We start from the raw sequence: 25,777 nt of genomic DNA on the forward strand, positions 1-25,777 counted from the left end.
TATAGTTGATGATAACTCTATCAGTTGGCCTATGTTCGCGTCTTTAGAGAACTAATTAATTTAGTGTGAAACGTAGTGTCCTACCGAATGGAAGTAGTAGCCGAGCAGTTATAATGAAATCGAAAAGCTTCGATATCAATCCGGATCCAAAGGCATTGGATAAACCAAAAAAGATAAATTGGTACTGGGCACCAGTTTTCTGCTCGGTTTGGTTTCTCCTCTTCTATGTTACCGTAATACCCAGTTTTTTTAATTATCCAGAAACTAAACTTATTCGTGATGAAAGACATCATCCGGACGAATTTATTGGCGAAAGGGCTCAAATACAATTACTGGAATTATCTTCGATAGGCGTAAAGTTAACCGGCACTGTGGAAAATGAGGTACATGCTCTTGATTTCTTGCTGAACGAAATAGACAAGATCAAGTCAGCGTCACGTCAAGATCTTTATGATATTGACGTAGATGTGCAATATTCCTCGGGAGACTTCATGCTATGGGGCATGGCTACCTCGTATCACAATGTGGCCAATATAATTGTTAAATTATCACCAAAAAACTCGAAAAGTGAATCGTATTTATTGGTAAATTCTCATTACGATTCTGAAGTGGGTTCGCCAGCAGCTGCCGATGCCGGAGTAATGATTGTGGTTATGCTAGAAGTTCTACGGGTTATTTCTTCATCCGAAAAAGAGTTGAAGAATCCCATTGTGCTTCTACTGAATGGTGCTGAAGAGAGTAACCTTTTGGCTGCCCATGGTTTCATTACGCAACATAAATGGGCACCTAACTGCAAGTAAGTTTTGTGGAGTCTTCTATATCCTGCTATTCAATTTGATTAAAAACAATGAGAAATTTGCCAAAGAAATCGTTAAATCAAAAATACAAAAATAGTTTTAATACCACGAATCTTGCTTATTTAAAAAAATGCCAGAATAAATTAAGGCAAAGTGTATACCTATTTACAATATAAAGGTGGGTATTAAGTTCGAGTTTAGCCGCTAAAATCGCTAAAGTGAAAACTAATTCAGTAAAAAAGGCATACAATTATACATATTTGTTGCAAATTTTATTATAACTTGATAGCCCAAAGCAAATAGCCCAAAGCAAATTTTCACAAAGTTTGTATTCCTTAAAGTGGATTAATTAAGAAAAGTAATCGTGATTTTAGCATACACCTATTTATGTATTCAATGTTCCACTACAAACATTTGCTTACAATTTCAGAGCTCTAATTAATTTGGATTCAACTGGTTCGGGCGGCAAAGAAGTACTCTTTCAAACTGGACCTGGCCATCCTTGGTTAGTAAAGGTTTGTATTTGAATGTCATAAATTTTAATCATGCTTTTCTCCAAATTATCTTTATTATTAGCTAAAACAATAAAAATGTCATTAAAAGCCTATATATGTATATGTATACAATAAGCAAAAACATCCCTGTAGGAAATGTCAATAGTGAAACAGTACTGACTTACTATTGACTGTGTCGCCAGTACTACTGACCAAATATACCCCAGACAATGTAAACTTCTATTGACATTTAACATGTACTTGTCATTGAGAATGAACTACTGACACAAGAACTACTAACTAGGTGGTACTTTTGGAACCATATGGAGACATTGGATCCACTAAATCAGTAGTCCATTGTCGCCTTTTTGTCAACACTTTTTTACCAAATAAAAAGACGTAAAATTAGAAACTAAAATCTTATTTATTATGTATATTTAATTAAATTAAATTAATTATATATATTTAATTAAATAAATTAAACGTTTAGGCCTTCCTCCTGCAATATACTGAGCAGCTTCTCCAAACACTTTCTGGAAGACGATGTTTCGATGTACCACTGCTTCAGTTTTTCCCTCAAATTCAGAGTTGGAGTGGACATATCAGCTAACTCAAAATCTTCAAAGGTTTCACAATTTTCTTCTTACAGCACAAAATTAATGAAAATGCTCTCTTTTCAAATTAACTCCTCTTCAGCATTTGCTTTATCCTTGTACAATTTTAATTGCTTTTTCACAAGTCTTTTGTAATTTCTTTTATTCATTTTTTAATTCACTTATAAACCTCACTTTTCTTTTTAAACTATTGTCCAATTATTGTGATACCACGTGTTTTAACAACCAAAAAAAGCGTAACAATGAAAAGGAAGAAGAAGCATTGACTCCCATTTGTCATACATTTCTCTACACATTAAAGCCAGAGAAATATTTGTAGACAAGCTGTAGACAAATTATCGACAATGTCACCATAATAGTTGACAAAAGTGGTGACATAGAGACACATGTCCCCAGACTTCCTACAGGGATTGTACACCAATTTGAAATAAATTGTGAAACGATATGAAAAGTATTAAGTATAATACTTATAAGGTATAATACATATATATTTTCACATAGAAAAAAATCAGTTTCAAAACTGATGCTAAAATGAACTAATATTTATTACAAACATTTTATTTTGTTTTAGTTAATTTTTAAAATTTTGTTGGAAATTTTTCCCCAGTCCAACGATTTTTTATTTATTCCAACTATGTCTCAAAAATTGTATGAACTAAATGGCAATAACATTCATTTCAATGACATACAAATTAATTCAATTCTAACTAAAACAGAAGAATTTTTACGTACATTTCGCAAAAATAGTAAGAATGAACTACCTAAGATGATGAACCTAAGATTTTTTCTTTATATTTAGTTCATTTTTGCTTTTCGAGAAAGATGCATTTCGTAAATGATAGTTAAAAATCCAAAAATCCAAAAATGTCGGAAATTGTTCGTTATTTTAATGAATCTCATAATTTGGAATACAATTTAATTTAGTTCAATTTACGCACGAGATAGTTCGTTTTTCCCATAATGTAGATTACTTTTTTTCTGTGCATACCACAAATTGGTGTACAACTTTTTTTGCTGACTGTATATTGATAAGAATATATTGTCTTTACAAATCGTTATAATTTTGTAAAGATTAATTAGAAAATGTACTCCATTTATTATTTTACTTAAAAAGTACGCTATTTAATTATTTTTAGTACTATATAAAATCTGCACCCCATCCATTTGCCACTACATTAGCCGAAGAATTGTTTCAAAATAATTTTGTGCCATCCGATACTGATTTTCGAATCTTTCGTGATCATCGCGGTGTACCGGGTCTGGATATGGCTCATGCATTGAACGGCTATATTTACCACACTAAATACGATAATTTTCACAATTTGGAAAGAGGGACCTATCAGACAACAGGAGACAATATATTGGCTTTAACCTGGGCTCTCGCAAATGCTGAAGAACTCAATAACCCAGAAGTAAGTAAACTTCTGTTGTGTTTTGTTAGAAAAAAAAATATTTTTAAACGCTTTAAAAAAATATTTTACTTTTCAGGATCATGCTGAAGGACATATGATATTTTACGATTTTCTGGGCTGGTTTATGGTAGCCTATACAGAAACCACAGGCATTATTGTTAATGTAATCGTTTGCAGTTGTGCAATTATTTTCACCTTTCTCTCGGTATTTCTAATGTCGGGTGAGGGAGAAAAGGGGCAAGCTAAGCCCGTCTATATGCAATTTTTCCTTATTTTCGGAGTTCAATTGCTTACGGTGGCCATCGCTGTAGGATTGACATTGTTGATTGCTATCATTGTTGAAGCTCTTAAAATAACACAATCATGGTATACGCAGACGTGGATGGTATTTGGCCTATATTTTTGTCCGATGTTTTTTGTTTTGTCTATATCACCTGGATTCTATATACAATGGAGGAAACATAAGGTACAAAAAATTAGTTTTTGTCAAAATCGGTTATTGTAAATACCCCTAAAAGTGTTTATAGTGGGCGTAACAGAAAATCTGCTGAAACAACAAAAAATGTGTTGCAAAAGCGAAAGCTGTCAATGTTCTTAAAAAGCAAACTTAACGGACGTTCTCAAAGTATGACTAAAAGCATTCGTAATTTTAAAAGTCCATTAGGTATTTGCATAAAAAAGTCTTCCATAAACAACAGTCGCACCGACTGTGGGCACCCCACTGTTATATTTCCGTACTATGTGGTTTATGGTGGGTATTAAGTTCGAGTTTAGTCGCTAAAATCGAAAATAAATCTGTAAAAACAGAATAAAATTACATATATCTTTTTTGGGGCAAATTTGTTTATAACCTGATGGGGAATCATCCAAAGCAACAACTTAAAAAGTTTAATTTCTTTAGATTGAATTATTAAAGAAAATTAAAAAGGCAATTTTAGCGGCTAAAGTCGAACTTTATACACACCGTTGGAGAATAACTATTCGGAAAATGTTACCCAAAGAATATTAAAAACCCAACGTTTTCCAATATTTCTTAAAGCTCCTAAATGCGATCAGTAAACATTTTGTTTGCCATAATTTGAGAAAAAATCAGAGACTAGAGCTACACCCAAGGAAGGAATATGATCACCTCCTAGAGCAAAATGTTATTTTTGAACGGTGAATATGTATAATATGTTTGTTGCAACCATGCTATTTTCTCGGACATTATGTATATGATTTCGATAACCATTTTATGTTTGACGAGAAAACAACATTTTTGCGCCAAACATATTGTTTTCTCCTTATACAAAAATAACATTTTGCTCTAGCAGGTGATCATATTTTTACGCCCATTTTCATGAAGTTCTGCTATGTCCAAACTTAAGGGTGGTTTTTAGACCTATAAGAAAACTAAAAAATATAGACTGTAACTGCGCCTCAAATGGTCCATCCGCTTAGACCAATTTTGGTATGTTCTTTCAAATATTTCGGCCACCGTGATGCCATGGTTAGCATGCCCGCCTTGCACACACAAGATCGTGGGTTCAAACCCAGTTTCGACCTAACACCAAAAAGTTTGTCAGCGGTGGATTATCCCACCCCAGTAATGCTGGTGACATTTCCGAGTGTTTCAAAACTTCTTTAAGTGGTTTCACTGCAATGTGGAACGCCGTTCGGACTCGGTTATAAAAAGCAGGTCCCTTGTCATTGAACATAACATAGAATCGGGCAGCACTCAGTGATAGGAGAGAAGTTCACCACCATACCTAATCTAACCTAACCTAAATATTTCCGCCGGCATTTTCCGAATAAATGCTTCAATATTGCCTTCCAATGCCCCAACTGAAAGGGGACGTGGATGGTAGTTGGGCTATATTTTTTGTTTTCTCTATATCACCTGGATTCTACATACAATGGAGGAAACATAAGGTATAAAAAGCTTAGTTTTGTAGCGGGCTGTGCGGCATGTGGCGCGTCCTCTTAAAACCACATATGATGCAAGTCAAGCTTTATCATTTTAGGCAAAAAAGTTGGATATTATCTAACGGTAGCGCTCACAAGTTCACAATTACGTTACTATTCGCATCGTACTTTGTAGAAGTACGGTCCACTGATGCCACCAGTCCATAAACTACACCAAACTGTTTCCTTGATGTATTGGCAACTTTTGTAATGCTCCTGGCTGATCTTCACTCTGTTTTTTACGTATCCATTGACCCAAAAATGTCACTGAACACAACTTTTCAAACGATGAATTTTCCTAACGGAGTAGTTCAATAATTTGCAAGTGTTTGTAAGACGATTCGTGATGAAATTATAGACCAAACTGAAGATGTTTGAGAGTGAAACAAATCACGAAACGTGTGTCAGCTTTTTAAACCAAAGTTGCCAAAAATAAAAAATCAATTTGCTAGAAAAAAGTTACCTGCCACGAAAATAAATTCAATATTAATATAAAGGCCAACGGAGCTATATGAAAAAGGACGTAAATGTGTTGTTTTTACGATGGCTCCTATAGTACACTGAAAAAAAGCATGCCCAGTTCCAAAGATGTTGTCTTTACTTTAAAAATTTTGGTATTGATTCCGATCCAAAGAAGCGGAGAATACATATAAAGATACTTTTAAAACACAATTCTCTTTTAAATTTGGGTTTTGTGTACTTGCTTCTAGGAAGCAAATTTTAATTTTTCGTTTTTCAGCTTTTTTTCTTCATATGCTATCAAAGTCCTTTAAAAACGAGTTAACGACAACTTTATTTTCCAAATTAAGACTCGACTTCCAGTAGAAATTATGCTATGTTTCAAGTAAAAAACGTCTTTAAAATAAAGTGTTTAAAAACATGTCCTATATTTGAACGATTTTTTGCTTTGTAATCAAGATGTAAAAAGACAACAAATTTAAAGACAATTTCATTAAATTTAAAGAATTTTTCTGAATTAATAAAGACAAGTTGACCTTAGCCCAAACATTTTTTCTTTCATGTTATGATACCCATTTTTATGTGAAATCGCTTAATTATAAGGACAATACGACTTCATTGAAAAGTTTATCGACTTTTGGACAAAGAAAAAAACTTTATATTAGAGAAATGCGTCTTCTATGTTAAGCAAAATTTGCATTCGTATTTTAAAGACATGAAATCTTTGATCTCACGACAATATTTTTTTCAGTGTACATTTTTTGTTTATTTTGGCCGAACCAAAACCTGTTTTAGAGCAATCAAATTTTAAATATCGCAGACAATACTTACCATTCGGCAAACAGGGACTGAAATATGACAGAAATATGTTATCCGCATATACATACCTATAATTTTCTTCTTTTTTTCAGAATACTATGAGACTCGACAATATAATAGCTTGCTTCATGCATGCCCACTGTATTTTTCTGTCGATAATCTGCTTCGTAATGACGGGATTGGGCATTCGATCATCGTTCTTCGTTATGATAGCAGTGTTCTTCTACACTATTTCTATCATTTTAAATATGGCTGTCTCAAAATGCTCCAAAAGTTCGTATATGAAGGATTTATGTATGCGCACATTTTTAGAAATATCACTTTTTCAGAGGACTATTACCTGGTTATCCATTATATTTGTCAAGTGCTGCCATTCTGGTTCTACACCTACATGGCCTATGTCTTTTTAACGTTTTTCATTCCTATGCAGGGACGTGATGGACCAACCAGCAGGCCTGAACTTCTACTTTCAATGTTTTCAGCTCTATGTGTACTCCATTTTGGTGGATTTATTGTGAGTTGGGAGAATTTTATACAATTGATCACATATGCAACACACTGTTTCTTCCTTATAGCTACCGACTTTAAATAAATTCCGTAAAGCGAAAATAATTTCTTCCATATTTGCTGTTTTATGCATCGTGTTCATAATTATTGCTGCTACTCCTGCCGCTTTTCCATATACCAAAGATGTAACGCCTCAACGGTTTTATGTTCTGGTAATGTCAAGTGTAACAGATCCCAATTGATGATGATAATGCTGCACATTACATCTTCGTCTTCTTTTTGCAGCATACCGAACGAATAATTCATGACGATGCCGGATTAGTGGTGAAGAATGATACCGGTTTCTATGTCCAGCCAGTGGACACTAGACCAAATAGTTTGGATGACTCTACATTGCAGAATGCTTTACCACAGTCTTGGACCGATGAAGAATGTGCAACAGAGACCTTTTGTGGTTTGCCATTGTATAGTACAAGGTGGATGGATTGGAAGTGAGTAGCTCGTCCATACAGCTCGTCAATGCAAATGTTTTATGAATTGTCTTCCATAGAAACTCCATGAAGTGGGTTCCAGCTGCTCCACCCAACATAGTGATTCCCACAGATTTAAAATTGACTTCCAAAACTTATACAAACGGTACACATCTCAACTATTCATTTAGTTTGAAAGCTGCCGATAGGGTGGTTATCTATGTGGATCCATATGAGAAAAATAAAATAGTGGATTGGTCCTTTAATAAAGTAATGTTGGAAGGAGGATATAAAACACCATATTTTGCTTACCACGTATATTCTATGGATGATGCTCCACTTGACTTTTGGATTCAAGTAGAGGTAAATGGATATTAACAGAATGACAATTGTATGTTCTAAGAGAGTTTTTTTTTTTTTTTTTTTGTTTAGAGAGAATCTGCTGCTCAAGAAGGACCTTCTTTCCGTTTAGGCATTGGGGCCCATTTCCTTTATCATACACACACATACACTCAGGAATTTAAGGAATTCCTATCGTCATTTCCAGTATGGGCATATCCAACCAATTGGGTTGCTTCCTATGAAAGCTGGCATTTCTAGTATACCGTGAATCGCATACGACCAAGACAGAATTCAGAATGAAAAAAATTACAGCAGACTCGCAACAATCCAAAATCGCACAGTAAATAATGTAATATTTTTTAGGCTAGTAAAAGCATATTCTAAATACATATTCAATTTCTATGGCCTGCCAACTCGAAAAAATGTGTTCATAATAGCAATAAAGCAATTAAATAGTTGACCAAAAACCTCTTTGTAGAACTGCTAGCTAAAGCTGGAGAGCTAAATAACGGAGAAAGTACATAGTCTCACACAAGTTTACATACCCCTGAGTTTGTTACCTCTTGACTAAACATGTTTCTTGTTGTTGTTTATAACCCATATCAAAAAAATCTTCTTGAAAATTAACAAATACTTTGTTTTTCAAATTAATTTACTAAAACCAATGGATATACTTGCATATTTTCTAAATAAATTCTTTAACGTATGTAAACTTGTGTGAGACTGTGTATGTTATTTTAGTAAACATTTCTTCTGTGTCTAATAAAACGCATATCGTAACGTAATCGCCAAGAGTATGCCATTTGAAATCAAACTACATAAGCAATTCTCATTACTGTAAAATACAAAATTTTTATTTTTTACACGAGACGTGTTTAAACATTTCTTTGGGCTTATTAATCATCATCTTAAATGGCTACATACATACATGGACAATCATACATACATACACATGTATATCGTACCGGAATAAATAGTTATCTATTGCAATATATACTTAAAATTATGATCTTTTCGTTGTTGTTTTAAAACAATTTGTTCATTTGGATTATTGACAATAATCTCTATAGTAAATGGCTTAGGCTATAGTTTAAGAAAATCCGAAATCACAATCTCCAGGACTCATAGGAACCTGTCCATGAACTGACATGAGCCCAGGCAGGGAAACTTGCAACAAACTCTCTAAAATCTTCTGTGATTGTGATGTCGTCGTAGACTTTATGGCCAATTACAGCAATGTCGAATGTTGAACCAGACCACTCAGAGTCCTGGTGCTGTGTGTTACAGAGAAATAGTTTAGATAACATTTTCAATGGACTCAATTAAGTTTCAACTTACCCTAAATGCTAACTGAAATCGAAGTGGCGATGGGTCCATGGCATATGAGAAATACACATAATATGGCGTCTCAAAATTCTCTTCCAACGGAACTTTTGAGAAAGACCAATCGACTAAGGTGACATTCTCCAAGGGTTGTATAAAGATGCTCATATGATTTGGACCAGATATTTCTAGTTCAAAGACTATCTCCTCTGGATCGGACATTTCTTTAGATACGATTCGTAGTGTTGGCCAACCCTCCAAATTTGGCTGCGGTGCCGGTACCCAGAAACTTTGTTTTCTAAAGGAACGCATATTAGTTATTATTTATTTTCATAATACGAGTATTGCATGTCCTTACTTCCATCCCAACCATCGAGTACTATAGATTGGAAATCCGCATTGTAACTCCTCTTCACAATCTGGATTTCGACTGGCCTTGGTTAAATTGGAGTTTTCAAACATGTAGTCAATTGAATGCGGATGTCTATCTACAGGAACAACATAGTATCCCGAGTCTTCTCTCCTCACAGTCATGGCGGGATCACCATTATGGAAAGTACGGGTTGTGTGCTGGCAAACAAAAAGCATTTGTTAAAATCGGAATTGTACTGGACTCAAACTGACGTTTCCTTACCACTGCATAAAACCTTTGAGGTGTCTCCTTTTCAATATATGGAAAACCAACAGGCGTAGCTGCCAATATAATGAAAATGATGCAAATCACACCGAATAACGAAATTATGGTTTTCGACTTGCGGAATAAACAGAGTATCGGAATCTGTAAGAAGAGTTATTTTCAGAATGTATCCGGTTCCTTGCAGATTTAGCAAGAGGCAAAAACTCCGGAAGCTAAATTTGTATCGGCACCATCCAAGATTCTTTTAGTTGTTACATTAATTTTTTCCTAGGGCAAAATTTTAATGGCAACCGTAATTAAAACAGTTTCCAAAGATTTTTTTTTACCCTAACTAAACAATTGTTACAACAAATGAGGGTTTCGATAGTGTACAATTTTTTTTCGGAGAAATTGCTTTGTATTTGTTGTGGACATTACCAGAAATGCAGCAAATAGAATGCACATTAGAGCCGTAAAACCACCGATTAAAAATTCAGGATTACTATTGGCTCCATCACGACCTTGCATGGGTGCAAATGTTACGTAGAAGGCATAGCATATGTACGTGTAGAACAAGAATGGCAGAATCTGACATAGCATATGTGGGATAAGCCAAAGGAAATCTAAGACAAACAGAAGGAAAAGACATCAAATTAACATCAGGAAGCTAGTAAAGAGGCATATTATCACTTACTCTTCTTGTGGAAAAGTGTTACAATGTTCAATAGCACCGACAGCGTGTAGAAGGCTATGCACAGCATTATCACAAAAGCCGATCGTATTCCGAATGAAATCATGAGAATTGTTACCACTGTTAATATCAAACAGTGCGCATGCATTAGCAGCTGGATTCCATAACCCAATGGTAGACCATGTTCTTTGGTGCGACTTAGGTATATTGCTGGCAATATTCCCATTACGAAAAACATTGGACAGAAATATAAGCCAAATATAAACCAAGGGCGTGAAAACCAAGTCATGGATAAACCTACTGCATCTATGAAAACAGCTATCAGTATTGTAACCCCCATTGCCAAGACTACGGCAGCTAGTTGAATACCAAATAGGATACCAAACTTCGTAAATATACGGCGGCGGAACATTCCCGTCTGATGTGCCATATTCCAAATATAGCCCAACAATGTTAGAATGAATGCAACACAAACAACAATATTTATAATCACTCCCGTCTGTTCCGAATAATAAACAATGAACCAACCGAGAATGTCGTAAAATACAGTGTGGCCTTCGGATTGATTCTGCAACGAAAAAAAGTAAAATGCTATAAGAGATGCAATGAGAGATATAAATAGATAAACCAAACGCATGCTTGAATCACGCAGAGAAGGAATATGATCACCCCAAACATGTTACAAGAGGAAAATTTTATTTTTGGACGGTGAACATGGGGTATGTTTGTCTTAAAAATGTTATTTTCTCTACATGGTTGCCGAAATCAAATACATAATTTTCGAGAAAATAACATGGTTGCGACGAACATGTTACATGGTCTCTGTCCAAAAATAACGTTTTGCTCTTGAAACAGGTTTGAGGTGATCATATTCCTTCTCTGGGTTATTGGATCGATTTTCTGGAAGGACGGAAGAATTCATTGCCATCTGCCAAGATCACAAGAACTTTCAGTGAAGCTAAACTTATGAACATCTTTCGAAGGACATGAGTTGACAAAATTTTTCAAAAATGTTGTTTGGTTAGAATATTGAATATATCACGAGCCGAAACCCCAATTTCCCTTTCAATCTATCAAAAGGGCCTGTAGACTACTCATAAGAAAACAGGAACAAGGGACCTCTGTGGTCGAAGTGAACTTTTCGACTTTTGATGTTGATCGTTAAATCTAGCAATATAGAGAATGGATGAGATCTACCGCAACCGATCGGTGTATTTAGTAAACACCAATATCTGCAATCTTAAATTGTCAATTGGTAACATGACCAATATTCAACGCAACCATCCACTGTCGGTGCTAGTTGGTATGTTATTAGTGTTGGTCTCCCGAAAACAACATAGTAAAAAATCACTCAAATTGGTTACCTCATGTCTCAGCAGTTTTGTACCCTCTCAATTCTCTAATACGACCACACACGTTTTTTGTTAACCGAGCATTGCTGCGATGCCGATTGTTTAACACTGAAACGATTATTGGTATATACTAGCGGTGGTTTTGTATTCCTGAATTTGTATTAATGCAAAAGATGACATTGGTGTTTTACTCACTGCCACCGACATTTGTGGGTAAGATTTCAATACGAAAAAAAGGCACCGGTTGCAATTCTCTGATGATGACCATCCCAGCAAAAAAGCGTCGCCTAAAAAGTAATGAAGTATCCGGAAGTGGTGCAAAATTGACGCAGAAGCGATGAATTTAACATGGGCTTGTCATAGGACGGAAGTCCTCCATTTCAACAGCCGTTGCACTGAATTTGCATCACTACTTTAGGTGTGATCCGAATTCAATGTTTTGGATGTAAATTAAAAAATTCTGTGATATTTTGTCAAAATAAATAATTTTTATATTTTTTATGGATTCCAACGCTTTTTTTCAGATTGAATTTTGCATTTTTTTCGACAAAATTTAAATGATTTGCACCATTTTATGAACGCTTACTCCGTTTTTAATGTATTTGAAACAAAAAAAGTTATTAAAAGAACTTCCTGGGTGGAAGTTCTAAAGAGCATCATTGGGAGTGAATCTTCTAGAAGTGCTTTTAAAGTTGTGCCTTTGGAAGAACTTCCAAATTTTTTTGCTGGGATGTAACATGTTTGTCGCATTGTTTTTTTCTCACCAAACTCAGAGTGTATAGGCCTCACATTAGCCGATCCCGAGATCCCAATTGTCATCTGATTTTGTTGAAATTCGATATGTGATGTCAGTATTTATCATTCAACTACGATGCACAAATTGGTCCATATCGATTCATAATTATACATACAAACTGAACCCCCAAATTTAAATACTTCAGTGTCCTGGAGGAAATAAGTCCCATTCCCATGCAAAAATATGTCCCATTTGAAAACGAAGTCCAATCCAAATTAAAAAATTTGAATTATTAGAGTTTATTTTCATAATCCAAACGGGCCCCAACAGTGAAATGAAGTTACTCTCCCCATATTTCTTGAGCTTCCTGGAGGAGCAAATTTCATCGGATGCATTTGAAATTTGGTGTAAGATAACAGTGTATGCCCTCTAACTCCGTGCCACCGTGGTGCATGGGTTAGCCATGGGAGCCACCGTGGTGCAATGGTTAGCATGCCCGCCTTGCATACACAAGTTCGATTCCTGCTTCGACCGAACACCAAAAAGTTTTTCAGCGGTGGATTATACCACCTCAGTAATGCTGGTGACATTTCTGAGGGTTTCAAAACTTCTCTAAGTGGTTTCACTGCAATGTGGAACGCCGTTCGGACTCGGCTATAAGAAGGAGGTCCCTTGTCATTGAGCTTAACATGGAATCGGACAGCACTCAGTGATAAGAGAGAAGTTCACCAATGTTGTATCACAATGGATTGAATAGTCTAAGTGAGCCTGATACATCGGGCTGCCACCTAACCTAACCTAACCTAACTCCGTGCTCAAAATTGCATCATATCGCTTCATAATTATATATAAACAACATATAAATCGAACCCCCAGATTTTGCTTCTTGAGTGTCCTGGAAGCTGATTTTAATCCGATGGCTATAGTAATCATCAATAACCACACCAAAAATTGTCAATATACATGTTTACCATTTCTTAACTATTTTGTAAGTAAGCTTGGATTTGCCGTCTTTTTGAAAAAAAATTTGCTCTTCAAGATAGACGCAAACCTCCACAAAGTTAGGGAAATTTGATTGCAAACTATTGAGATAGTCTCCCTTTTTCATGATTTATTCAGTTTTAACCAGCGGCCCCCACCACGTTTAACGGTTCGCTTGAAGTTGTGTTTTAGAAAGCTTTGTCGTTACCAGGTCATTACAGTAATATTTTGAGATTGTTACCAGTAATATTCTTTTGCATCGGATGGAAAGCGGTTTATTTTTGTTTAATCTGATCATATAACATATTTCCAGTCATCAACGGTGCAATCTTTGGGGGCTTAACTGGACATTATCTATTTAATAAATATTGCAAAAAGTGAAAACATGCACTCGGTTTTGCTCCCTACTGTAGGTCAATTATACAAACCGATCAATATAGGTAATTATGTAAATCCAAAAAAATTATGTTGAATGAATATATTCTTCCATTTAGAAATGATAAATAGTCAATGACTTACCTCTGTATCCTCCAATTCGGGCGCATTTGCTAAAGCCTTTGCCACATTCAAAACATTATTTCCGGTTAACTGATATGTACGCCTGGGAATAACATTGAAACGGTCATATTTTGTATGGTAAACAAAGCCGTTAAAAGTATGGGCCAAATCCAAGCCGGGTATGTGTCCAAAATCACGAAAAATTCGAAAATCAGTTTCTGAAGGTATAAAACCGTTCTGGAACAACTCTTCGGCAATTGTTGAGGCATATGGGTGCATAATATGTGCTCCATAGTACTGCGAATTTGAGAATATATATATATATATATATATCAATATCTAAGTTTACGTAGGTAATTCTATGTCACATACAAACCTTCATTAACCATGGATGATCGGGTCCGGACTGGAAAAGAATTTCACGACCTCCTGAACCTGCAGAATCTAAATTGATGAAAGCCCTGGAATGAGGAGTGGAACAACGTAGATTAAATCTAACCAAATTTCCACCTCAGATTACTCACTTAACATTTTCTGCCCATTTATGGCTTGTTATAAATGCATGTGACCCCTGCAGAGGATTTTCCTCAGCGCCATTAAAAAGGAACACAATGGAGTGTTCCAAGGGGGTATCGTATTTTGTAATGATTCTCATGGTTTCCAACATTATTACAATCATCATACCAGCGTCCCCAGCACCCGAACTACCAGGCACTGAGTCGAAATGGCTGTTGATCAGTAGGGATGAATTACTATTGGAATTTCTTGATGAAACTTTTACCACCACATTCTGTATGACTTGGTAACAGTTCACCATTTTCCAGAGAACATAATTTCCAGAACCAAGTTGTACATCCACATCAATGTTATATAAATCCAAGCGTGCTTCCTCTTTGATCTTCGATATTTCGAGTAGAAGAAAGTTTACGGCTGCATGTTCATTGGCTGGACTGCCAACTACTTTCGGTCCGATCTTTGTAAGTCTAAGGAGGGTATTCTCTGCCCTCTCCCCAATAAAGCGACCTGGATTTTTGGACTCTTCAGCAATTGTGATTGTTTCGGGAAAATAATGGAAGCTGGGTATGACAATCAAATAAAACAGAAGGAACCAGAAGGCAACAAACACTGGCGCCCAATACCAGCCAAATTTACTACGATTGTATATAATTTTCATATTTTCATATTTCGAATTCATTGTGACTAGGACGAATGCCTAGGAATCCTGGAAATATAGGAAAAGAAAAAGATTGTTAACAATACGGACACATTGGTCGTTAATCTACGTGTTGTGTGGCTAATTCTTTTACTGCAAATTGCAAAATTGTGATGTACAAATAATTAAATAAGTACATTAAATTTAAAATTTTCCATAAAATGAGAAATTAATAAGGGGAGAGGAGGGGGAGTTCTATCACCTCTTCTTTGGAACGTTGCTATAAACAACCTTCTGGTTTCCCTAGAAAAAGAAAGGATAAAAGTGTTGACATACGCAGACGATGTGGCTCTGGACTATTCAGTCCATTGTGATACCACATTGGTGAACTTCTCTCTTATCACTGAGTGCTGCCCGATCCCATGTTAAGGCCGGTACTCTGTTTGTTGGTGCGAAAAAAGTTCCACTCAATCATTGTTTCGCGTTGAAAAATGATAGTGTTGAAGTGTTGACAATATATTTTGAGGGGAAAAAACAGCCATTTTGGGACTTTTTTGCGTTTATTTCGTCGAAATGTATTGACAACATCGCAGACTGTCACGAAATGATTACATATACATACGCAACTAGTGGCTCGATTTACATACACACGCATACAAAATAAATAATTTGAAAAAGAAGAAGCAGGCGAAGTTATTTTACAAATATCTTTGGAATTAAAAAACTAATTTTACAGTGCTGCATTTTATTTTTTGGAACATAGCAATTAATTCTTGTGATTCCATTCATTGCTACCTCGGTACTATACTTCTTGGTTGAACTGCTAATGCTTGTTTTGGAACATCAATTGCTGTGCCTTCTTTTGTTTAAATTATGTTTTGTGTTTATTATCCCGATGCCCAGTACAAATGAAACGATTGTAAAATATAATTTACCAAATAAAGCTTTTATTTTGTTAACATTTGTGTTTAAATTTCATGTTATATATGTACATTATTTATATTCTACCATATAGTAGGGAGCGGCTAGATATTGTTGCTAGTTTATTATGGAAATACAACTCCATGTTATACTTTGTTTTATCAATCATCAGATTACATTTTTAAATAATAATCAGATCCACTTTTGTGTTATAAATTCACAAAAATCAGTTTAATAAATAAATTATTTCTTAATTCACATTGCAAATGGCGCCATGTTATGAAAATACTGACTACGCGAGTTACGTCAGTTTTTCAACTCGAAAAAAAAAAAACAAAGTACCACAAATGGAAAAAATTTCGCTAGTTTTTCGCATGTTTTGGTTTTGTATGGAGTTTCAACGCGAAAACCGAACAGAGTACCTGCCTTTAAGCTCAATGACAAGGGACCTCCTTTTTATAGCCGAGCTTTGAAACCCTCAGAAATGTCACCAGCATTACTGAGGTGGGATAATCCACCGCTGAAAAAAGCTGAAAAAAAGTTTCGTTATATTAACAAAACGTGTCGTTAAAAGTCTGCAAACGAAACAAATTCGTTAATACAATGAAATTTTTCGTTATTATAACGAATTTTCTGTTCTGAAATTTTCTTTGTGTGTATTCTCTCTGCAACTATGTCCATCAAAAGAACCGCCAAACACAATCAATCTCACTGATAATCACCAACGGTAATTGTATCGCGATAGGAAATCTAATGAGTAGCTGCGAGCAATTCGCAGAATCATAAAATAATTATAAAGCGATAATTCAAATTCCATTTCCACTTTACGTGGCGTGCAGAGGAGTGCGTCATTAATCTGACTGCAACGGAGATAAGTTTGCATTCGACATAATCATACTAACATATTCCCAAATCTATATTGAAACTAAGTCCGATTTATTATGCGAGCGATTGAGAAAGAACCTACACAGAAAAAAAAGTGTCTTGTAAATTTAAGGACCATTGTAACTTTCACATAGTTCAACAAATTTACTGTAATATAGTTCATTTTTCGTAACCACAACGAAAATTAACTTAGCTAAAGGAAAACTTATAAAAATTCAGTAAATGTTTTTTAGTTCACTAACTAAGAAATGGGAAGGATTTTTCCTTAAATAAATTTCCAACACAGTAGTTAATGCATCGTTGATTCTATTATAAAAATACATGGACAATATAAAAATCTTACTACGAAATGTGGACAATTTACTAAGAAAAAATTTTGTATGGAAAAAAATTTTTGTAGTAAAAATTAACTTAACGACATTACCGATTCGTATGATGGCTTCCTACAGATTATTTCCCTTTTTATTATAAGTTGGAGTGTTTTTCCTCACATTGAACATTTTAAATAAAGTAGAATAAAAAGTAGTTAATATAATCCTTGACGGGTGTATATGATTTTTTATAGATTCCTCATAGATTTGGTACATATTTTACCTTAACTTATAGATAGAATTCCAACTAATCAATAAACGTGCTACTGGAAAATGTGAGTGCATTACGTGAGGGAGTTTTTAGAGACATTTTGTGTATATCTCGTATGATTGTTTGTGTTTGTTATTGCGTCATTTATGCTGTTGTTGGTTGTTTTGATTCTAGATACAATGGAATGTTCCTTGTGTGTTGTTTGTATCTTTTGTGGTGAGAGCCCACCTGACCACAACGTTCGTTATCGTATTCGATATAGAAATATTCTCGGGTTTTCCTCGAAGAAAACTATCGAAAACGATATCGAGAATGGTTCGAAAAAATGTCGAAAAACGTTCGTCTGTCGTGCTGTTACTGCCAGCAAACTCTTCGTTTTCGAAGGCTTGCTAGTGATTCGTTAAAGAAGGTTTCGCGATATCTATAATTGATCGTTAACGAATCTATTTCGAATTCGTTTTAGTATTCGATATCATTCCGCTTTCGAAGGTTTTCTATACTGTTTTATTCCCATTTTGTTCCCATTATAAGTTGTGTAGTAAAAGAAAATTTTCAACTTTGTTTTTATTTTATTACAACACAATACAGATAATTATAATACAAAATAATATTGATATTAGTGTTGCGAACAAAATACTTAAATTATTTACATTTAGGAATATATATTTAAAGTGATTTAAGTTTATTAAGCCGGTAGTTTTTTAAAAGATATATAAATAAATTACTTACCTCTTTTAGATTCGCTAAGACACTTCACCCGCACTTAACAATTTCTTAAACTGAAATGACTTTTTAATCTCTGTCTTTGTCAAAAACAAACATGGCGGAACACCAACAAGTAAGCCGAAAATATTCGTTATTACTTCGAAACAACGAACGTTCGAAATTTTTCTATTATCGAACTTTTCTCGAATAATGTGCGCGTTAATTGATTTCGAAAAATGTTCGCTTTAGCGAACCTTCGCTATTTCTCGGCACTTTGGTCGGGTGGGAGTTGTTTTCTTGCAATAGCGAGATCAGAAAGGGATCGTGTGTCGGTGTGTGGAGTTATTTTTCTTTACGGTATGTATCCTTTATGACTATTTGTGTCTTTGAGTTTTATTGCTGCATTCAGTTCTGTTGATGCATTTATGAAGTGCACACGTGGATTTAATTTTGCAAAATTGTACGTGCGGTGTTGGTGTTTATTGATGAAAATATATTTTAGAAACTGAGAAGTGAATGATGTGATGTTAGAGTAATCAAAAACGCTTTTTATTGATAAAAAACAAATAACAGATTAAGGAACTGTATATTTCTCTTAATAGTTTAAAATTAGTGCGGATTTTTAATTGATTTACATAAAAAATATACAACATGAGTGGTAATAGGATGATTTATATTTATTCTACATCTGGATCACAGGTTGGAGATGTAACAATTGTTTTTGAATCTATATTTTTTATGTTACAGCAATTCCTACAGGTGAGTACTAAGTTCGAGTTTAGCCGCTAAAATTAAAAAAAAAATCACTAAAAAAAGTATAAAACTAAACGTCTTCGATACAAATTTACATAAAACTTGATGGAGAATAGCCCAAACCAAGTTTTTTATAAAGATTATTTTTTTATAATGGATTATTAAAGAAAACTTATCATGAAAATTTCGATTTTAGCCGCTAAACTCGAAATTAATATCCACCTTAAATATTAAATGCTATACTGAAAAGTGGAAATTATGTCTAATTTTATAATATTTTTTATTTCAAATATATTCGGAGAATAATTTCAATAACGCCCCATTAGTCCATGGATGTGATTCTAATAATGTACCTACTGGATGAATTTTTCAATGTGGTAAGTTTTTCTATAAACGGTATTTTGTCCGTTTTTAATAAAACCAAAATTTCAATTTATTAAAAATAATTATTTTTATTTGCAGGTAGACAGGCCTTGTAATGGTAATTTTTTGGAGTATTCTTACTGTTTAATGCTAACTAAGCTGACATCTTTATTGGCTCTAGAAAATACTCTTGAAAGCCGTAAGTTAAAAATATGAACAATAGAATTCGATAATATTTTTCTTATATTTTGTATAACTTTGCAATTTCAGATGCTTATAAGACAAATCCGCCCAACAAAAGTTAGCCAAAATCGATGAAATTGGACAACAATTCAATGAATATAGCAACTTATGCCGCATATATCTTTCATATGGATAGAAAACATGGAAATTTAAATTAATTAGTTAGTCCTAATAACATTGAATATTACTCTTTTGAATAAGCAATTACTAACTACCGACAAGTAACTGCATCCAACGTACGAATAAAAATATTTCCTTTATTGTATATCATAACCCATAGTTTTTTGTAATATAATAATAATTTTTTGGAATAAAATACTGGTGGTTATAGAAAATTGACTTGTTTTGTACTAAAAATTTCTTAGTTGTATACATGCTTGTTGTACCTTTGATTCCTCAATTTCTCTACTTTTTTGAAAATTATACCGACAAACAGTTTATTTCAAACCAATTTCTTAATACAAGTTTCCCAAAAAATTGTTCATTTTTCCGGATAGCAGGAATATTTTGAATTAGTTTAACTATATTCTTCCCACAGCATAGTAATAATGAACTAAAATACGATGCAATACATGAACAAATTTATAAGAAAATCACGAACTTATCTAGATGAAAAAAATCTTTGGCGCCAAATCATGGTCATTCTTACTATGGGTTAGTTCATTTTTCATAAAAAATAGTAAACTTTTTTTTCGGTGTATCTAACTGTTATCTCCAAGCTTAAATTTCCGCAGCAATTATGTAAAATACGCTGAAAATAAATGTCGTCTGTGTAAATAAAAACTGAACCACGTTTAATGGAAGTATACCGATTTCAACAAAACGATATTACTCCTATACCAAACCAATTTTTTTCATTTTAATTTAATTGTTCAATCGATACCATAAATAAAAACTTGAAATTGGGATCCTAGATCCAGCGAAAAACAAATCGCAAAATTAGCATTGATTTGAAAAAACTTTTATTTGATTTGTAAAAGGTTGCATTTATGTTAACTATAATTTATTTTAGCCTGTTGTATTACCACTTGGTGAACTTCTCTTTTATCAAGGAGTGCAGTCAGGATCTATGTTTATTTTAATACTGTGTGTCCACTGTTTTTTATCTAACTTATGTCCTAACTGCGAGCTAAACCACTGGGAGAAGCTTTAAAATACTCATAAATGTCGCTAGAATCAGTGATAGGAGTAGAGTGATAAAAACGGTGTTTTTAAAAGTCGGTGGGCGGTTAAAAAAAAAAAAATTAGCATAACCGGTCCAACCCGCAAAAACGCTTCAACTTCAATGTTCTAATGTAAAAATGAAATATTGCGGTAACAATACTAATATAAAAATTAAATATTGCCGTAACAATACCGTAGATAATTATTAAAATGATGGATTTTTTATTTTATTTTTTGGTTCCATTTGCTTTTTGTGAATATTTCTTAAATGTTATTAAAGACAATTTTGAAGAGCCTTGATTTGACATTCGAAGAATCATTTTGTTGTGTTTCAAAACAATCACAAGCCGCATGTTCTACAGAAAAGTATACCAAATTACGTCGAATAAAAATTACGTAAGTAATATCATAGATTTTGAGCTTAACATGGAATCGGTGCTAAACGAAAATAGACAAAAATTGATCACTGTAGAGACAAGCCCCTATTGAAAAACTCTGTATTAGGCCGATACTGGAATAGAAAACATGATCGTTAGTACGCGCAAAGAAAAAAAACGTTTGGAAAACGTGTGCCGAAAACGTTTTTCTTTTGTTAGAGTTTTTTGAATTGCTTCGAAAATTTTAAACTTTTATCACCAAAAAAAATCGTTTGTTACAAATTTTTTATTTTTTCAATAAAAAAAGTTATTTTTGAAATAACAACATAGTCCATTTCGTTTATATCAAACACTGTTCTTTTCTGACTTTAGGTCTTTAATAAGACACATTTTACAGTTCAACATTTAATATAGTACAATGTAATGTTGAACATTTTTTCGGAATCTTCCGCATATATCTGGAATATATGTAAAAAAAAAACAAAAGCAAAAAAAAAACTTTGGCCGAAGCAGGGATCGAACCCACGACCCTTGGCATGAGAGTCGGACGTAGCTACCACTGCTCCACGGTGCCAAACTAAATGTTTGTTTCTGTTAAATAAACTTTGTTTATTCGGTTCGTGGGCGCCGCAAGCTATGCTATATAAATATAACTTATATGGATATTTATCTATTGATGACCATAACAGGTACATAGCTCAGTGGTTAGTGTGTTGGCTTACAATGTGCATGGTCCGCGGTTCGATTCTCCGTCCAGGCGAAAGGTAAAAAAAAATTTTTAAAAATTTATAAAATCGTATAATTTCTTCTACATTGTTGGTATTACAGGAAAAGGTGTTAAGAACTAAAAATCCTCGTGGATGTGAGAAAGATGTGAGGGACAATGCAATTAGCAAGAAAATAATGTTTTTTTTTAGCTAGTCTTTATGAAATTGTTTTTACATCCTGGAAAAGAATAAACGTTTATCACAAAAATTATATACTTTTCTTCCAAATACACTTCCTTACAGCGAAAAGCAAATGAGAAACGAACTTTGTTTGTCTAAAATTTCGTTTGGGAGGAAAGAATTATTTTTTTGCGTGTATGCACCACTGAACATCTCTATTACACAGAGATAATCTTAAGACTTTTTTAAAGAATTATATAAAAACAATGGTGAATAATTTATTATCCGATATTCAGTTTTATCATCCCACTGTACTCGCATCAATGTATTTTCTAGTATCTTTACACTGAAAAAAAGTCAACTGTCTTATGTGAAAATAATCTACTTCATGCGAAAATTTTGGTAAATTGTATTACATTTTATTTTAATTTCTCTAATGCGTTGTACTGAACTCGCTACTTAAAAGCCAGCAAAAAGAGCTTCCAAAAAGTAGTTTGTCTCCCCAAATTGTGATCCGGAACTAGACATCTTCAATGAGTTCCGTTTTCTTTGCATTGTTTTAGAAGATATATCTTGAAAGTTCATTTGAATGAAACAAAAAAAAAACTACAAAAACGTTTTTCCCAATTATTATTTTTTATTAACCTTTAATTTTCATATTTTTGTAACTTTAAAAACTTTTTCGATCCCACCTTTATTTTAAGTATTCCTTTATTATGAATATAAACGCCAGTTCAATCGGCGGTGATTTGATTTGAACGCACCGGTTCAAATCTCTACTACACCCAAAAAAAGTGAACCCACCGTGGAAGAAAATGTAAGTTTATTTTAGAAAATTTTAACTAAAATAGTTTCCTAATTGCAACATGTTACAAATAAGTTAATAATTTTTGTCAAATTGAAGAAAATTTATGAAAAATAATTAATTTTTTTCTCTTGTTGAAGAAAATTTCATATGTTGAAAGAAAAAATTGGATTTAAAAATTGTTAAAATGTCTTTAGCGCTATACGAAGTTCATGACAGGTACAATTTTAGTAAAATTTAGTAATTTGAGAGACTTATGAACTCAATTTAAGCAAACTTCTGCCATTTTAGGAAAATATGAACTATTTTATTTTTTAGTAAAATTGTGCACTATATTTGTAAACAACTTTTTTTCTTATTTTTAGTTCACCTCATTAAAGTTAGCAAAAAATTATTCAAATAAGGAACATTTACTCATATTGTGCAAAATTTAACTGAAATCAACTAATCTTCATGAACTAAAATAAAGTTCAGTTGGCATTAGAGCTCCTTTTTTCTGGGTGTAGGGTAAGCTTTTTATTTTCATTGTTTTTTATTGGCTTTCTATTTTTTTTTTTTTCGACATTTAATCGACAAATAGCGTATTTTCTAAGACTTCTCAAAAAGAAGTATGTGAAAAAATATGATGAACATTTTTGTATAAAGTTGGGTTAGTTGTATTGGCAGCCCGATATTTGAGGCTCACACTCAAAAAAAAGTGAATCCTATATATTATTTTAACTCTCTTTTAGTTCATGGAACTATTAGGTTTTAGGAAAGCTTCCATGACTTTAATATTTTGTTGCGTACGTTAGTTAAATTAACTAAAACAGAGGAAAAAAATGTAAACAAAGTAAGCATAAAGATTAACTAAATTCGTGTCTCCCACAAAATAGTTTAGAATTTCTTAAAATTTGTAAATTTTACCAATAATGCGCCCCGCTTGAACTTCGTATGGCACTACATTCTTGCAGACATTCTTGCAAGTTTGAACTCCAATTTTTTCGTTCAAACTATAAAATTTTCTTCAACACGTGCAAAAAATTAATTAAGTCTAATAAATTTTCTTGAATTTGTCGAAAAATATTTACTTATTTTTGTGATATCGGCGTGATGTCAGCGTTTGTAATACTGTTTACTTAAGAATTTCTAAAAATAATCGAAATTTTCTAAAATTAACAAACATTTTTCTTCCTGATGGCTTCACTGTTTTTTCAGTGCACTTAAACTATTCAGTCCTGACTGATACACTCGGGAACGTCAACAACAATTATGTTCGTTCATTCGAAACTGCAATTGAACCTACGTCCCTTCGAACACAGGGAAGAGATGCTAACTACAGTAGTGCCCATGGTTGGTACTAGCGACTAGAAGAACAACAATTATTGCGTCACATTATGACCATATTACTATGCCGTAGAATATTCTGACCATTTTTAGAGATTGTAAGATTTTTTTCTGTTTGTTTTTTAAGTTTACATTGAATTTATTGGTACGGTCCTTAATTTTTTTTTACCCACATTTAGTGCGAAAAAATATATATAAATTCAGCATAAGTTTAACTATAGATTTTGTGTGTTTTTTTACTGAGTAAACATGTGTTTATATATGCATTTTAATTGTTTCCGATTTCCTTGTCATCATCGGCATCACCACCATCGAAATGGAAAGTGTAAACAAAGCTTTGTGTTTGGATTCTGCCTATGTGAACCACACTACTGATAATAATTAAGATGAAAAGAAAGAGAGGGATAAGTTTTCGCTTTGGGACCCAACGCATGAATAACTTTTGAAATTGTTTTGTCCGTTAACCCTCTGTTATGGATGTGTGCATATGGGTCGCGATTGATTAATTTCCAAAATTTCGTATTATCCAGAACAAAAGCAAATGACAAACAACAAATATCCCAATGTTTGCGTCTATCAATCAAAGGGGGAGAAAATTGGATGATTAACGCCATCATTGTTTGAAACAAAGGCCATATCCAACATAAACTGATTGTACACTCTTCATTTCCCAGGGGTTACCGAATTAAGAGAAATGTTAAATCATTTTTTTTTGAATACGATCTCACAATGCAATGTTGAATCAAAATCAACTCTGAAAATTGTTAAAATTCCATTGAGTTAAAACGATTTAAATTAAGATGGATACACCGAAGAAAATATTGTCTCCAAAGATTTCTAAAAATATATGTGAAAGGCACATTTCTTTCATGTAACGGGTTTGTACGATTTTGTTCATTGGAGATTTCTTTGAAAGAAATTTTAGAGCTATGTTGTTGAATCTGTACCTTTAGACCCGATATGCACCTCTAGCGGAATTTCTGCTTCCCATAAGAAATGCATTGGCTCCTTTGAATTCCCATAAGAAATACAATGCAAAACTGCCATATTGGCATGTAATAGGAGTTTTCACTAGAGCTGCATACACACAAAAAAATTTTTTTCTGATTCAATCACGAAATTAATTGATCCAATTAATTTTTAATTGAAATATCTTCAATCACAGAAATGATAGTATCAATTAAAAAATTAATTGAAGGTCAATTAAAAAGTTAATTGATCCAATTAAAAAATTAATTGGTACTATTATTTTTGTGATTGATTTTTGTTTCAATTAAAAAAATTTGTTGAATCAATTAAATTTTTAATTGAATATTTTTTAAAACTCAATTAAAATTTTAATTGGAAAAATTTTCGTGATTTTTTTTTTGTGTGTACCGGGCTTTAAAGAAAAGTTCTACACGAAAACAAAAAACGTTTGGAAAACATGTACCGAAAACGTTTTTTCTTTTGTTAGAGTTTTTTGAATTGCTTCGAAAATTTTAAACTTTTATCACCAAAAAAATTTGTTTGTTACAAAATTTTTATTTTTTCAATACAAAAAAAAAAAATATTTTTG

The 25,777-nt window shown here is 33.3% G+C and overlaps 2 protein-coding genes and 1 long non-coding RNA gene across 8 annotated transcripts in view; 2 read left to right on the forward strand and 1 right to left on the reverse strand.

Annotated features, from left to right (window-relative positions):
• The first annotated feature begins 70 nt into the window (after positions 1-70).
• LOC142240973 (endoplasmic reticulum metallopeptidase 1) lies at positions 71-8,325 on the forward strand. Its single transcript, XM_075312715.1, has 10 exons — positions 71-796; positions 1,228-1,312; positions 3,042-3,317; positions 3,394-3,783; positions 6,632-6,812; positions 6,869-7,053; positions 7,115-7,258; positions 7,332-7,537; positions 7,597-7,879; positions 7,949-8,325. Exons 1-10 carry the CDS (start codon positions 114-116, stop codon positions 8,114-8,116), a joined length of 2,601 nt encoding a protein of 866 aa, XP_075168830.1. The 5' UTR covers positions 71-113; the 3' UTR covers positions 8,117-8,325.
• Positions 8,326-8,684: 359 nt separating this feature from the next.
• The window catches only part of LOC142240974 (endoplasmic reticulum metallopeptidase 1), a 69,467-nt gene continuing 52,374 nt past the window's right edge, over positions 8,685-25,777 (reverse strand). For 5 of the 6 annotated variants that reach the window (XM_075312720.1, XM_075312718.1, XM_075312721.1 and 2 more), the window contains exons 2-10: positions 14,580-15,277; positions 14,432-14,516; positions 14,077-14,352; positions 10,492-11,056; positions 10,236-10,420; positions 9,816-9,959; positions 9,540-9,751; positions 9,197-9,479; positions 8,685-9,132 (exon numbers count right to left, since the gene is read on the reverse strand). In XM_075312720.1, coding sequence (XP_075168835.1) covers positions 8,965-9,132; positions 9,197-9,479; positions 9,540-9,751; positions 9,816-9,959; positions 10,236-10,420; positions 10,492-11,056; positions 14,077-14,352; positions 14,432-14,516; positions 14,580-15,250 — 2,589 coding nt within the window. In that variant the 5' untranslated portion in view covers positions 15,251-15,277 and the 3' untranslated portion in view covers positions 8,685-8,964. Of the gene's footprint in view, positions 9,133-9,196; positions 9,480-9,539; positions 9,752-9,815; positions 9,960-10,235; positions 10,421-10,491; positions 11,057-14,076; positions 14,353-14,431; positions 14,517-14,579; positions 15,278-18,325; positions 18,736-25,777 lie in introns of those variants that run through there. The other variant, XM_075312722.1, reaches the window with a different exon arrangement.
• LOC142240977 (uncharacterized) lies at positions 19,511-19,925 on the forward strand. The gene is made up of 2 exons (XR_012723445.1): positions 19,511-19,616; positions 19,688-19,925. It is a non-coding gene; the product is annotated as an uncharacterized LOC142240977 (long non-coding RNA).

Source organism: Haematobia irritans, chromosome 5, assembly GCF_050003625.1.
Source record: "Haematobia irritans isolate KBUSLIRL chromosome 5, ASM5000362v1, whole genome shotgun sequence".
NCBI lineage: Eukaryota > Metazoa > Arthropoda > Insecta > Diptera > Muscidae > Haematobia > Haematobia irritans.